The sequence below is a fragment of the Aplysia californica genome, unplaced genomic scaffold (genome assembly GCF_000002075.1).
Source record: "Aplysia californica isolate F4 #8 unplaced genomic scaffold, AplCal3.0 scaffold00233, whole genome shotgun sequence".
Classification (NCBI taxonomy): Eukaryota; Metazoa; Mollusca; class Gastropoda; order Aplysiida; family Aplysiidae; genus Aplysia; species Aplysia californica.
This window is the reverse complement of record NW_004797503.1, coordinates 372,074-384,747: the sequence shown is the minus strand read 5'-3', so window position 1 is coordinate 384,747 and position 12,674 is coordinate 372,074. Positions and strand designations below refer to the sequence as shown.

The window sequence follows — 12,674 nt, the reverse complement described above, 5'->3', positions numbered from 1 at the left end:
TGGCACTGTGACGTCATTGAGTGGTCAGCGATCCCGACAGTATGCAGGAACTGAATACTCGCTCGGGGGTCCTTGAAGAGTAGGCTACATAAGTATTACGATGGGTTGCTTAAATGTCCCAGCAACCTGTACAGCTGCTCTGAAAATGAACAATAATTTATGATTATTTCTTGTGCATTGGCAGGTATTCAGGTGCTGGAGAAACTAATGACTGACCACGCTATGTCTGTGCGGGCCTGGAGGTTGCCCAAAAAAGCTGGGAGGAGGCTTATCAGAGACTCCTTAGTTGAAATGAGGAAAGTTCTAGTGGAGAGGAGCGTGGTGCTGTGCAACAAGGACAATACCTACATGTTACTGGATGAGGTCAGTCCAGTTACTAACCAACCATTGACCTGCTGAACAGATGTATCATTATGCCTAAACTTGTTGTGGGTTGTTTGTTTGTTTTTTTTGTGTTTTTTTGGGGGGGGTGTTGGGGTTGCGGATTTTTTTTTTTCAATTTGTAGTTTCATATTATTTTTATGTGAGGTACCATGCTGGTATTCATTACATGTAGGTCTACTCGGGAAATATTCTGTCAAAATTCAGATTGAAATGTTGAAACAGTATAGGAAAAGATACATTATGTAAGAACAATTTCTAAAAGAATGAAACAGTTTTTCCTTTCTCCTGAAAAAAATGTAATGCTTTCTGGGTTTTAAACATTTCAACAGCTTACCAGTGTGATATCTTTAATTATAAGCCTATATTGTGAGCCCTTTTGCTCTCTCAGCCAGTGGATGAAAAATAAAACATGCTAATATAGATCTGTACAGCACAAATAGCACAAACTGTTGTAAGAGAACAGTTACCACTTTGAGCTATTTATAAACTGAATCTTATATTGTTGTACCAGAATTGATCTCTCTATGATTTGATTTTTAGTGTTTTAAGTTAAATAGAGACAACAAAAAACTCTTTGTAAATTTATTCTTATTGTTTTCAAGAAAAGAACAGCCTTCATGAAAGCTGAATATTGTTTTTAGGGGAACAGAACCCACGTGATGTAGGCCTATAGATCTTTATAAAAATTTATTGTTTTAAAGGGAACAAACAGCCTTCATGAAAGCTGTAAATTTACAAATTCTTATTGTCTTTTGGGGAACGTTACAGAACCTACATAAAGTTCTTCGTGAATTTATTGTTTCATGTTGTCTCAGAACTATAACTATTTCATCCTGTTTCAGATATTATTCTTTTTGTTTTTCCTACCCCCAGGCCCGTAACTTGGCGATGTTGTCCACCCCTCCACATGCCTGGATGTTCTACGATCCTGTAAGTCTGTGTATCTCTTTTTCCTTTTTTAATCAGAAAATTTCTGAAAGACAAAAGGAAAACTGAATTGCACGACATAGGTTAAAATTAAAAGCAAAGAAATGGAACAATGGGTGTTCAAAAATGTATGAGGAAGGCAGTGTATTTTATCAGAATAAACCAGAATGTGTGTAGACTAACTGTCAAAGTTCATCAGATTCTTTGTTTAGCCCCCTTTTTTCGCCTTAATCTTTTGTAGTTCTTGGGGGTTTTATTGGTGTTTATTTTTATGCTCAGGAAAAAAAATATTAGATCTAGCTATTATTTTTTAAAAACGTTTGCTGCTGACCAGACTTTCCTAATCATTTTTAAAGCATGAAGTAAGCACTGAGTAGTACCTTTACATGTAACATCCAATGTTGGAAAAAAAACAATTGTCATGTAGAAATTATCTTTGCATTTACCTGTGACCTTTGTCTTGCAAGATGTTGTGAAAAGTATTTTGACCATTGATTTAGTGGAGTATTTTTTTAAAATGGTTAATAACTGTTGATTTTGTGGATTGTAAACAAAAAGTAGATTGTTATATACAATTGATTTTGTAAAGTATTCGTTGTTTGTTGATTTAATAAAATGTATTTGTTAAAACTTTAGATCTATCGATGCTCTCTTGTCACACATCATTATTACACTTTCCGCAGGGGGACGAGATGAAGAACATTTTTAACCGGTACAACGACATCGCAGTCAACTTTACCGTCCTTTCTTTGCTTCCATACAACACTTCACTCATACCTAAAAGTAAAGGTCACAATTATGACCTTGCCTTAGCGAAAGACTCCCTCCAGCTGGTGACCTCATTAACGAGCATCATTCAGGAAAGTGCAAGCAAAGCAAGCATCACACTCACAGACAAAAGCTACCGAAACCAGCTCAATCTGGCTATTAGAAATGTGAGTCACTCCGTTTTTCAGTCTTTTCTTTGGCTGGTTGTTTTTCTTTCTGAGGTAAAAGTATTTGGAAATAGAGAGGGGAAAAATCATCTGAAAACTCAGAACCTCACATGCCTTTTTGGCATATCTTTTTATTAATTTTTCTTGCAATCAGTTGCCAGTCATTTTTAACTTTATGAAACTACATGTCACTTTTGATTTTCCAAATTAAGTATGTATATTATAGGTGTTTGAGCGTTAGGTGTGTGTGTGTGTGTGTGTGTGTGTGTGTGTGTGTGTGTGTGTGTGTTCACGTGTGTGTGAGGGTTCATGTGTACATGTGTGTGTGTGTGTGAGACATTGTGTGTATGTGTGTATGTGTGTCAGTATTTGTGAGTGCATGAGTGTGTGTGTTCACTCATGTCTGTGATTTGGTATTGCCGGAAAAGCTTCAATGTAAAACAGAATGCTGAGAGCTGACAAGACAAAATCATTGCTAATTGTCTACTTTACATTATGTAGTAATAAGAAACTCTATGACTTATGTTGTTTATAGTTTTAAAAAATTGTTTGAGTTTGACACTTTTTCTCCGCATTACTGTCTGCTCACTGAATGTCACATGATATAGCCATTTGCATGTCTTCAACTGATATCATCTGTATTGTAAACAATTCACTTAAGTCCATTTGGGTACATCAGAGACAAAGAAATAGTTTTTATTGCATTGTTCCTTTCAGGAATCATGAAAACCAAGAGAATTGTAAGCCTTGACCATAGGCTTAAACTGCATTTTGATGATGTTGAAAAGTGCATCTTTGACAGAATTTTAGGAGAGTGTGAAAATTGAAAATTTTAAAAATTTGGACTTGTGTGGATGTGTAGGCCTACAACAGTGATGATATTATTATCACTTTTTCTCCAGAATGAAGAGACGGGCTTGACGGGGTACCTCGAGTTTAACGAGCACGGCAGACGACAGAACTACAGCCTTACTCTAACCACCATCACCGGCAGTCACACGTACTTAGTGAGAAACAAAACCTGGGGCATAATATTATAAAACGTTACAGTGTGACCTGTTCTACTTTTGAAAAGTACTAATATAAGCAACATTATATATTATTTTTTTCTTCACAATACATAGGCCAAGACCAGAATTAATTGTTTACTTTCTGTTGCTTACATGATATCCATCTTTTAAGGAAACTTTTTCCAAATTAAATGTAGTCCACTTGGGGGGGGGGGAGGGTTTTTGTTTATTTTCTTCTGAAAAGGGCTTGTTTATGTCTACATCAACAAACTTTTGACTACCAGTTGGATATATTTCAAAAGCCTGTTGTTTCATTTTTGTACAATTTGTAACAAGGAGAATAATACTCTGAAAAGAGCCTGAGGAATACAGAATTAATTTAATTAAAAGAAAACAAATTGCTACCCTATAGTTACAAAGTCCTTTGTCTGCTTAGTACCTATAGTTTTTGAGAAATTTACCATCAACATTTTTGAGTTTCTGATTAATTCAAGCTTTTTCAAATGCAATTCTTGTACATCTTGATAATGACTCCGAATAATCTTATGGTTTTGATAGAACAGATAGATCATTTGACTTCCTCACGGTCATAGTAACTAAAAAATGTTTGATAAAACTTTGTAATTCTGAGGAAACGAAATGTAAAAGACTGAGTAAATAAAAAAGGAATGCAAGCAATTTGTAAGGCTCTTTCTATATAGTTTAATCACTCCTTCAAACCCATTCATGTAACGTCAATTCTATATTGTTTGATCACTCCTTCAGTCCCGTTCACATGTATATATCTCCACTCCTCAGAGAGGCTACTGGTATTCCCTCCCGTACGTTCTCAACAAACGTCTGACATTGTTCGACGAGAAACATCCGCGCAACAGAACATCCCCGTTCCCTCTACGTGGACGTGTTGCCAAAGTTGTCATGATTCAGGTAAACCGCTGAAGTTACAAAGAATTGATGATTCAGATTAAACGATGAAGTTACAAAGAAATGATGATTTGAGAAAATGAAGGAATTGATGATTTGTTAAATGATGAATTATAACTGATAATCTAGTGTTATAAATGTGAATGATGTTGCAAAGGATTTAGAATTGTCATATCAGTGGTTCTAAAAACCCCTTAGTGAACGTTGCAAACAAAGTTTTGAGGATTTCTTGGTGGCTTAAAAAGAATGATTTGTTTGACAAACAGTAATTTGACTTACAAAATATAATATATTATTTTACTTCAAGTTTTCTCATAAGAAGCCAGCTTAGTCTGTTGATGACAAGATTGTCTAATCTTCACTCACCTAGAAGTTTGTTGAGACTTAAAACTAGAAACTAGTCTATATAATGATGCTGAAAATTCTGCAACACTTATCAATGAACTCCAAAAATCTCAAAAGCCTTTGAAACATTCGATATCTATTAGTAAAGTTTATGGCCTTTTTCAGTTTGTGCTGACTTTTCTCTTTAAATTGTTAAAAAGATTCAAAATGTGTGTCTACCTACGTCCTATGCATGGAAAGTCTTTTGTTAACTTTCACACACACCGTATGTCTGTATGACAGTTGTACTTTTGTACCGGTACTGTATAGAGGTGGAAAAAATGTAAAATGTTCTTTTCCTGACTTTCTTCTAGGAGAGACCATTTACAATGCTGAAGAGGGACCACATGCTCAAACGTGGCAATGCAAAGTATGAAGGTTTTGCTGTGGATTTGATACGCGAAGTGGCCCAAATGCTGGAATTTGATTACGAGATTTATCTGGTGAATGATGGAAAGTTTGGGAATAAGATGCCCAACGGCGAGTGGAACGGCATGATCGGAGAACTGCTAGCAGGGGTGAGTCATAGACATGGAATCACTGACTGATGATTGTTTTTATGTTGTTGTTACCAACAAGATTTTTTCTCCACACGGCACCAAGATAAATTACAGATTAGGTTGTTGAGTAAACAGACTGGCAGGATTTAACTGACCTTGTTACATCAATTTGGTCCTGTATCTCATTAATTTAAATATTATTTACTAAATTATTGATGGCTGCATGGATGCAAGCCTCGGACAGGTGCCATTAACAATTTGGCATTTGTTTGGAATCTGACCCCAAGCCACGGGTATAATTATCATTGTTATCTGATCTTTGTACATAATATTTTCTCTGTTTAATTTTTCTCATTATGTCGTAAATCACTATACATTCCTCAGAATGCCACAATGTCAGTTGCTCCCCTTTCCATCAACGCTCAAAGAGAAGAGGCGGTGGACTTCACCAAACCGTTCAAGACTCGTTACATCTCCGTGCTCATGCGTATTCCCCGCAGGGACAGGTCTTACTTCGAGTTCCTCAACCCTCTTTCTCCCATCGTCTGGATTTGCACATTAGGTGCCTTTGTTATCGTCAGTATAATTTTGTACACACTGGAGAGGATTGGGAGAGGAAAAGACAAAGGCGGGACGGATGCTTTACAAATAACTGTACGGGAGTCCTTCTGGTTTATATTTGGATCTCTTCTACAAGGTATGTAAGCAGCATGGTGTTGTCAGCCCATTTCAAAATCAACCACATCTATTTCTGGTATTTAACAGATGACGCTGTTATATATACAAAATATATCCTTTTTCATTATTTGCTCTCTTGACTTTCATTGAAAAGATAATGGTTATGATTTGAGCGCTCTCTTTTTCTTTAAATTTCTGAAAACTAAAAAAAATGACTTCAAGACCTTGTGGAATGACAATATTCTTCTGTCAACGAAGTCAGTCTCCACTATAGAGACTCTAGAAAAGGATTTGAATAAATATTAGATTAATGAAAACTATGAATGTAGCAGATTATTAATAAATGAGCTATTCATGTTGCAGAACAATAAATGAATGAGCTGTGAATGTAGAGGAATGGATGAATGAGCTATGAGTGTAGAAAAATCTAGTAGAATATAATAAATAAATGAGCTATGAATCTATAAGAATGTAAATAAATAAGCTATGAATATTGAAGAATGTAGATGAACTATAAATGTAGCAAAATATAAATGAATGAGCAATAAATGTAAAAGAATGTAGGTGAATGAGCTATGAATATTACTGTTTCAGAATACATAAATAATTGAGCTATGGATGTAGAAGAAGGGAGAAGATTTATGAATGGAGCAGAATATAATTAATGAGCAATGAATGTAGAAGAATATTGATGAATGAGCTATGAATGTAGCAGAATCTATATAAATGAGCTATGAATGTAGAGAAATATGCATGAATGAGCTTTGAATGTAGAAAAATGTAGTAGAATGTAAATAAATGAGCTATGATTGTAGAAGAGTGTAGATGAAAGAACTAAGAGCTGATCTCCCTACTCATCCAGGCAACACTGACTCCACCCCGTGCACCATCCCTGGACGTATACTGACCAGTGCTTGGTGGTTCTTCGCACTCATCCTCATCTCTTCCTACACGGCCAACTTGGCAGCTTTTCTCACCGTCAAGAAAATCAACACACCCATTAACGTAAGATGTGCTGTTCTGTTGAACCAGATTAAACTCCCTGCCTACCCACCATATTGTTTCCCACCGCTGTCTCCTGAACATCTACCATCTCAGTGTACATTTTAAAAACCCTGTGATACAAGTGACATGACATATAGGCCTATAGCTGTGGTAAGAACACCATAGGATCAATTCTGAATACTGAAACTGCAGGGGAGGAGGTAAAAGTAGGTAGTTCAAACAGAACTCTGACTGCAGCAGCATATGTGGGATGGGTAGGCAGTGAGTTAAAGAAGAACAATATGTGAGGTGTGCTGAAAAAACAAATTGCGTCTCACAATCCATGAATGGAGATGTTGGCTTAAAATTGATGAAGCAAATTTTTAAATGTTACACAGATGCCCTTTTCTTTTAGTTTAAAATGTCTTTTCTCATTTCATATAAGTTGTACAAGCCCAACCTATAAGTTTGATGTTTCTATTTAGCATGTATCTTTAGGGCTAAAATCAGAGAATTGTCTCTTTTTGTCAGCATACCTCACATAATATCTTCTTGAGATGATTTGCTACGTTTTTGTGTAGGGTTAAGTTTATGGTCACTCGTAGAAATTGCAGATTAAGGAGAAAAAAGGACTTTATACCACATGTATAAGTATGTTTCACCTTCACCCTAAACTGTTTCTAATCCTTTTTCTAGTGAGTACAAAGTACACTAGGATATAATGAGCAGCTTTTGTAGAATAATCTTGTAAAGTTCTGTTGAACCTGCTCTTGTGGCCACTTGTCCAAGACAGTCATCTGTGCAACTTCCTCAGTGGTATTTTTTTTTCAATATTAGAATGACACTTCTGTCCAAGACATTGACCTATCTGCCACAACTGCTTCTCTACTCAACAATGGGTGATCTTCTTGGACATAGACTCTATTTAACTGAACACATTCTTTGATATCAACTTAAAAGAAAGATGTTAGCTATCTGAAAATGTTTTTATTTACAACTCACACCTCACGTCATAATGTTATTCTAGGCCTAAATGACTTTCTGCTACATGCTGTTCTCCCTACATTTCAGTCAGTGACAGATCTAGCACAGCAGACAAAAATCAAGTACGGCACCGTCAAAGATAGTGGAGTAATGTCGTTCTTCAAGAACACGAACATCGAGCACTTCACCAAGATGTGGGCACAGATGTCCGAGCTCGACCCGGACTCTATGGTGGACAACACTACAGAAGGATTTAAAAAGGTTGGTCATTTTTTAATTTTGTTTTGGCTGTTCTGTTAGCTCAGTTGGTATGATGCTAGACTACCGACCAACTTTTGGCTATGGTTCAAATCCCAGACTGGGTTGCTTTGTGGGGTTTTCAAGGCTCTCAACCTATTTAGCTTGGTCCTGTCAGAGACAGATGGTAAGCTCAGAGTTTCCGTCTCTTAATAAGTATCCTAATAGTGTTGATAGGGGTGTAAGACACACGCATACCAGAGTCTTGTGGCTGTGTTGAGCCTATGCCACCATGCATTGCGTGAAAAAGAATGAAAGACAAAAATAAGTTTGAAAGTGGATTTATAAAGTTTTAGTAGAGGTTTAACGGCGCTCGCAACTGCATAAGGTCATATGAGTTCGCTGGACCTACCATAAGATCAGGGGTGTGGCTGAAAGACAGCAGTAAGAAGGATCCAAGAAGTAGCAGTAGAAATACTTCGAAAGAGTCAGGAGCCCAGAGGAGGGGCAAAGGAGATAAAGGGTTGGGGGCAGAAAGTTGAGACAAAAGCAGACGACGGATTATTGTTAGAAAGCAGGAAAGAATGTGAATGGAGAACATTTTAGAAAAGAAAATTTTCCAGATTTGAACCCGGGACCTATTGAATGAGAGGCAAACACCTTAGCTTCAAGACAGTGAAAGCCCCCTACTATAGGTCTAACAGGAACAGAAAAAAGCGAGCTGTAATTGTTATGATGTGTGAAGATATGTCGGGATTATACTTGTACCTCATTTTTATTCTTGTGATCTATTTTTTTTCCTCTATCCTTTAGGTCAAAGATGAAGACTATGCCTTTTTCTGGGACACAACAGTCAACAAGTACCAGACAATCATGGACTGTAACATGATGGAAATCGGCCCGGCCTTCGACCCCAAAGGTTTCGGTATCGGCGTTCCCCCTGGTGCCACCTACAGGGAGGAGCTGTCCATGGCCATCTTACAGCTCAGTGACAGAGGACGGCTGCACGAGATAGAGACAAAGTCAGTTCTGTTTGTTTTGTTTTGTTTTGTTTTATTTTTTCGGTTTTGTTTTTTTTGTTTCTGTAAATGTTGTACGGCATTTACAACATAATAAGGTTATATAAGTGCTCAAGATTAGAGATGTTACAAGAGAGTGACAAAGATTTACAAGAAGGAGGAGATATAAGGATGACAGATTATTTACCTGCATTGAGTGCAATTGTAAATATAGAGTCGGAGCGGTTTGCCAAATAAATCAAACGTTCCTTGGGACAAAAGGTGAATGTTGGCCCAAGGGAAACAACCCGTGATATATTCAGGACCGATGTCCCTTTGGGTATAAATGGAATATCTTTCACACACCCCCACCCCCACCCTTTTCAGCAGCTACTTTACTGAACACAACACATAACAGAATAGCTTAACAGGGATATTAGGTTCAAAACTTTAAACTGAAGAGAAGAGAAAATCATCAAAATAAAAGGCTTCTGCAATTTTTTTTCCCCTCTCATCTATCTGCTCTCATCAGACAGTCAGATTAACAACAACAAAATGAGATAAAGCTAGAGTATTGAAGTAAGTCTTTTTATCTCCATATCATTTTGTCTCGACAGACAATTGGATTCACCACAACAAAACGAGATAAAACTTGAGTATTGATCAGTATGTTCTGTTATCTCCACAATTTGTCTCATCACAGTTAGCACGATCACATCAAAACAAGACAAAGCTCTAGTATTGAAGTACGTTTTTTAGTTTTAGTATTAGAAGAGTTTTTACAAAAATAACTGATCACACGAGAGTGACAAACAACATACAAAAGAAGTAGAGGAAATATGACAATAGCAAGGGTTAGAAAAGAAAAAGCAGCAGTTCCCTGTTGCAGTTTAGGCACCGTTATGAGCTTGACATTGATGAATCAGCCCATTTACAATTCTACTGTGCATAAGATTAATAAGAACAAATTAATGTCCCCCTTTGGGAATGGCCTAAGACACTTCAGTCAGTAGGGGGGGGGGGGCTTAAGTAGATGTCTTTATCTCCCTATCTTATAAATCCAGAACTTTTCCCCAATGTGTCCTTTGTGTGACTATACACAAAAGACTGTGGGTCATCACCGGTTTCACTGCACAGCCCTAAATGACATCAGAACCGCACTTTTCCCTTCAAGAACTAACATTGACAACACACTCTGTGGAACATTACAGCAACTGCAGCAAACCTGCACTTATCACTACAAGGCAGCAGTCTGCTGCCTTCTCACTATGTGACTACCCCTCAGAGACAGTGGAACATCATCTGTTCTTGTGTAGAAAACTAACCGACTTGAGAGGATGTTTTCTTCCCAAGCTACCCCACATATCTAACTGCCTCTACTCCTCAAGACAAGAATTAGAACAGAAATGCAGCTATTACAGAATGGCATCATACAGAAGAGTTAACGTAACGCTCAGATGCATCTGGATTGCTATCAACAACAACAACAACAACATCACTACATGGCATTGGACAGAAGGGCAAGAGCCCAACTGTTGCTGGATCAATAACAACATCTCCACATCTTGTCTCCTCAGATGGTGGGACAGCCAGTGTCCGGAAATCTCCAAGGTGTCGACAGACGAGACGTCGGAGCTCCAGATAGAGAATGTCGCAGGTGTTTTCTTCATCCTAGTGGGGGGTATCATAGTCGCTGCCATTGTGTGCCTGGGCGAGTACTTCGCCAACGCCTTGATCAACGCCTCCAAGATGGTGAGTGTTGTGGATGGGTCGCTGCTTTGTGTCTTTTGTTGCTCTTGCTCCTTTAAGAATCAGGGATGCCGTTTTTCCGTTATTTCCGGGATTTTTTATTTTATTTTGAGCATTGTCCGTCCTTAACACTTTTGGGTCACTTGGCGCAATAATGTGAAGGTGAAAATTATCCATTCTGGTCATCTGGCGCAGTTCTGTGCCAATCCTGAGAACTCCGTTACAGTAACTCTCCTGCTGGGTGACCAGATTGGGCATTTTGTACTGCTGGCAGTATGACTGCAAAGTGCTAAATCCATTTTCGGTTCATTGGATCCATTCTCTGTTAACGACACAAATATGGTGGGCTGGAAGCCGATTTTCCGTTTTGTTCCATATACGAATGGAGTGGCAGGAGGAACCAAATTATTAACCAACGGAAGTACACTGGCTGAATCAAAATGCACAGGATCAACTAGATTTTAAGTCTGATTTCAAATGCAATCTAGATATCTAGATCTAGATCTAGACCAGGCCTTGCCTTGCGCACTCAGTCTCGACAAAATGTTCAATTATTTTTACAAATGTCCAGTGGCATCCCTGAGGAATGATAACTAAAGGCGTCATTATTTAACGGTTGACACTCATGTGAGAAGGAAAATCTTGTATGATGAGTGTTTTTCTTAGAAATGGTGAATATTACGTGTTCCGATATGGGAAAAAAGTGGCTTTTACTTACTCACAATTGCTATGAATTTGTGTATTTCTGCACTTCTTTTTCTATTACCACAACGTGTCTGTTGAACTGACCTGTCTTTTATTTTCTCTCTCATTTGGTTAAAATCTGTTGCACATTTTATTTGCTGGAAGTTGCTTGCACCTGTGGAAAACATTACGCCTGGTGGTTTCTGGTGTATTCATAATCTTATTGCTTGTTATCATCTGCTTGCAAACAGTAAGTGAAGATTGCATTTTAAAAAGTAATTGCATTGTTCTATAGCTTATTTTATATCACTATACACTGTTATAAGAGCTCCAAGCCAGAGGCATGGTAATGGAATGTGTTGCCTGAATCAGTCAAAGACATAATACTTATTATGTAGAGCTATTTCATAAATGCTGTTTAAAGTGATATGGGTGTGCATGTGTATATATATATATATGCTTGAAGAATACTATTTCCTCGTTCCCACAACGTGTCTTTTCAACTGTTCTCTCTTTTCTCTTTCGCTTTATTTTACGTTTCAGTTTTCTAATTTTTCCTTGTTCCTTCTCGCCTCTCCTTTCTCTGGGAACATCCCCCCCCCCACCCCCTTCCCCAACATATCATCAACTGTTGCCTGCACTTTCAGCTTTTGTATTATGATGATAACCTTTGTCTTGCCTCCCAGACAAGGAGTGGTCAAACGATGAACGATAGAACCAGGCCCAAGAATGTTTCTAGCACGCTCCATGATCCAGCTGAGAAAGACAGCTTTATATGAGACTCGTTTCTGTCGCTGCATGAGGCATGCATTGGTAACTGTTTATTCACAATGTTGCACTTATCAGTACGGAAAGAAAATTATTACAATACATAACCTAATATATATAATAATCATTTTTTGTATATATTTATATATATATGTTACATATTTATATAATTTATTTCAAAATCATTTTTTTACTTTCTTTGAAGGTTTGAGATGAGCCTACCAATATCATTTTTATTTTCTTCCCGTTTTGAGCTCTGATACTGTAGGACATGGCTATAGCAGGACTTTTAGTTCCAGAAAAAAAAATCCAGCTGTAGGTAAGTTCCTACTATAGAAATGCCAAGGAGAATTAAAGAAAAATCACACACTGCACGCTCCCCTCTTACTTTACTGTCTTTTAGGCCTAGCCTAGGCCTATGTCACATCACTTATGGAGTGACTCATGTAACACGTCTCTCTGCCCCATTTCTCTCAGCTGCCTGCCCCACCTCACTCATCACTGAACTGGCCAGTCACAGCGCAATAC

The 12,674-nt window shown here is 37.7% G+C and overlaps 1 protein-coding gene across 1 annotated transcript; it reads left to right on the top strand.

Annotated features, from left to right (window-relative positions):
* Positions 1 to 1,288: 1,288 nt before the first annotated feature.
* On the top strand, positions 1,289 to 12,192 carry GluR8 (glutamate receptor 8; the record flags this gene model as incomplete). The annotated part of the gene is given in 11 exon segments (NM_001204740.1): positions 1,289 to 1,314; positions 1,995 to 2,246; positions 3,149 to 3,253; positions 4,055 to 4,183; positions 4,879 to 5,082; positions 5,449 to 5,761; positions 6,605 to 6,747; positions 7,798 to 7,971; positions 8,761 to 8,969; positions 10,523 to 10,697; positions 12,065 to 12,192. Coding segments are annotated over 11 exon segments (1,812 nt in total). The 3' UTR covers positions 12,158 to 12,192.
* Positions 12,193 to 12,674: the final 482 nt, after the last annotated feature.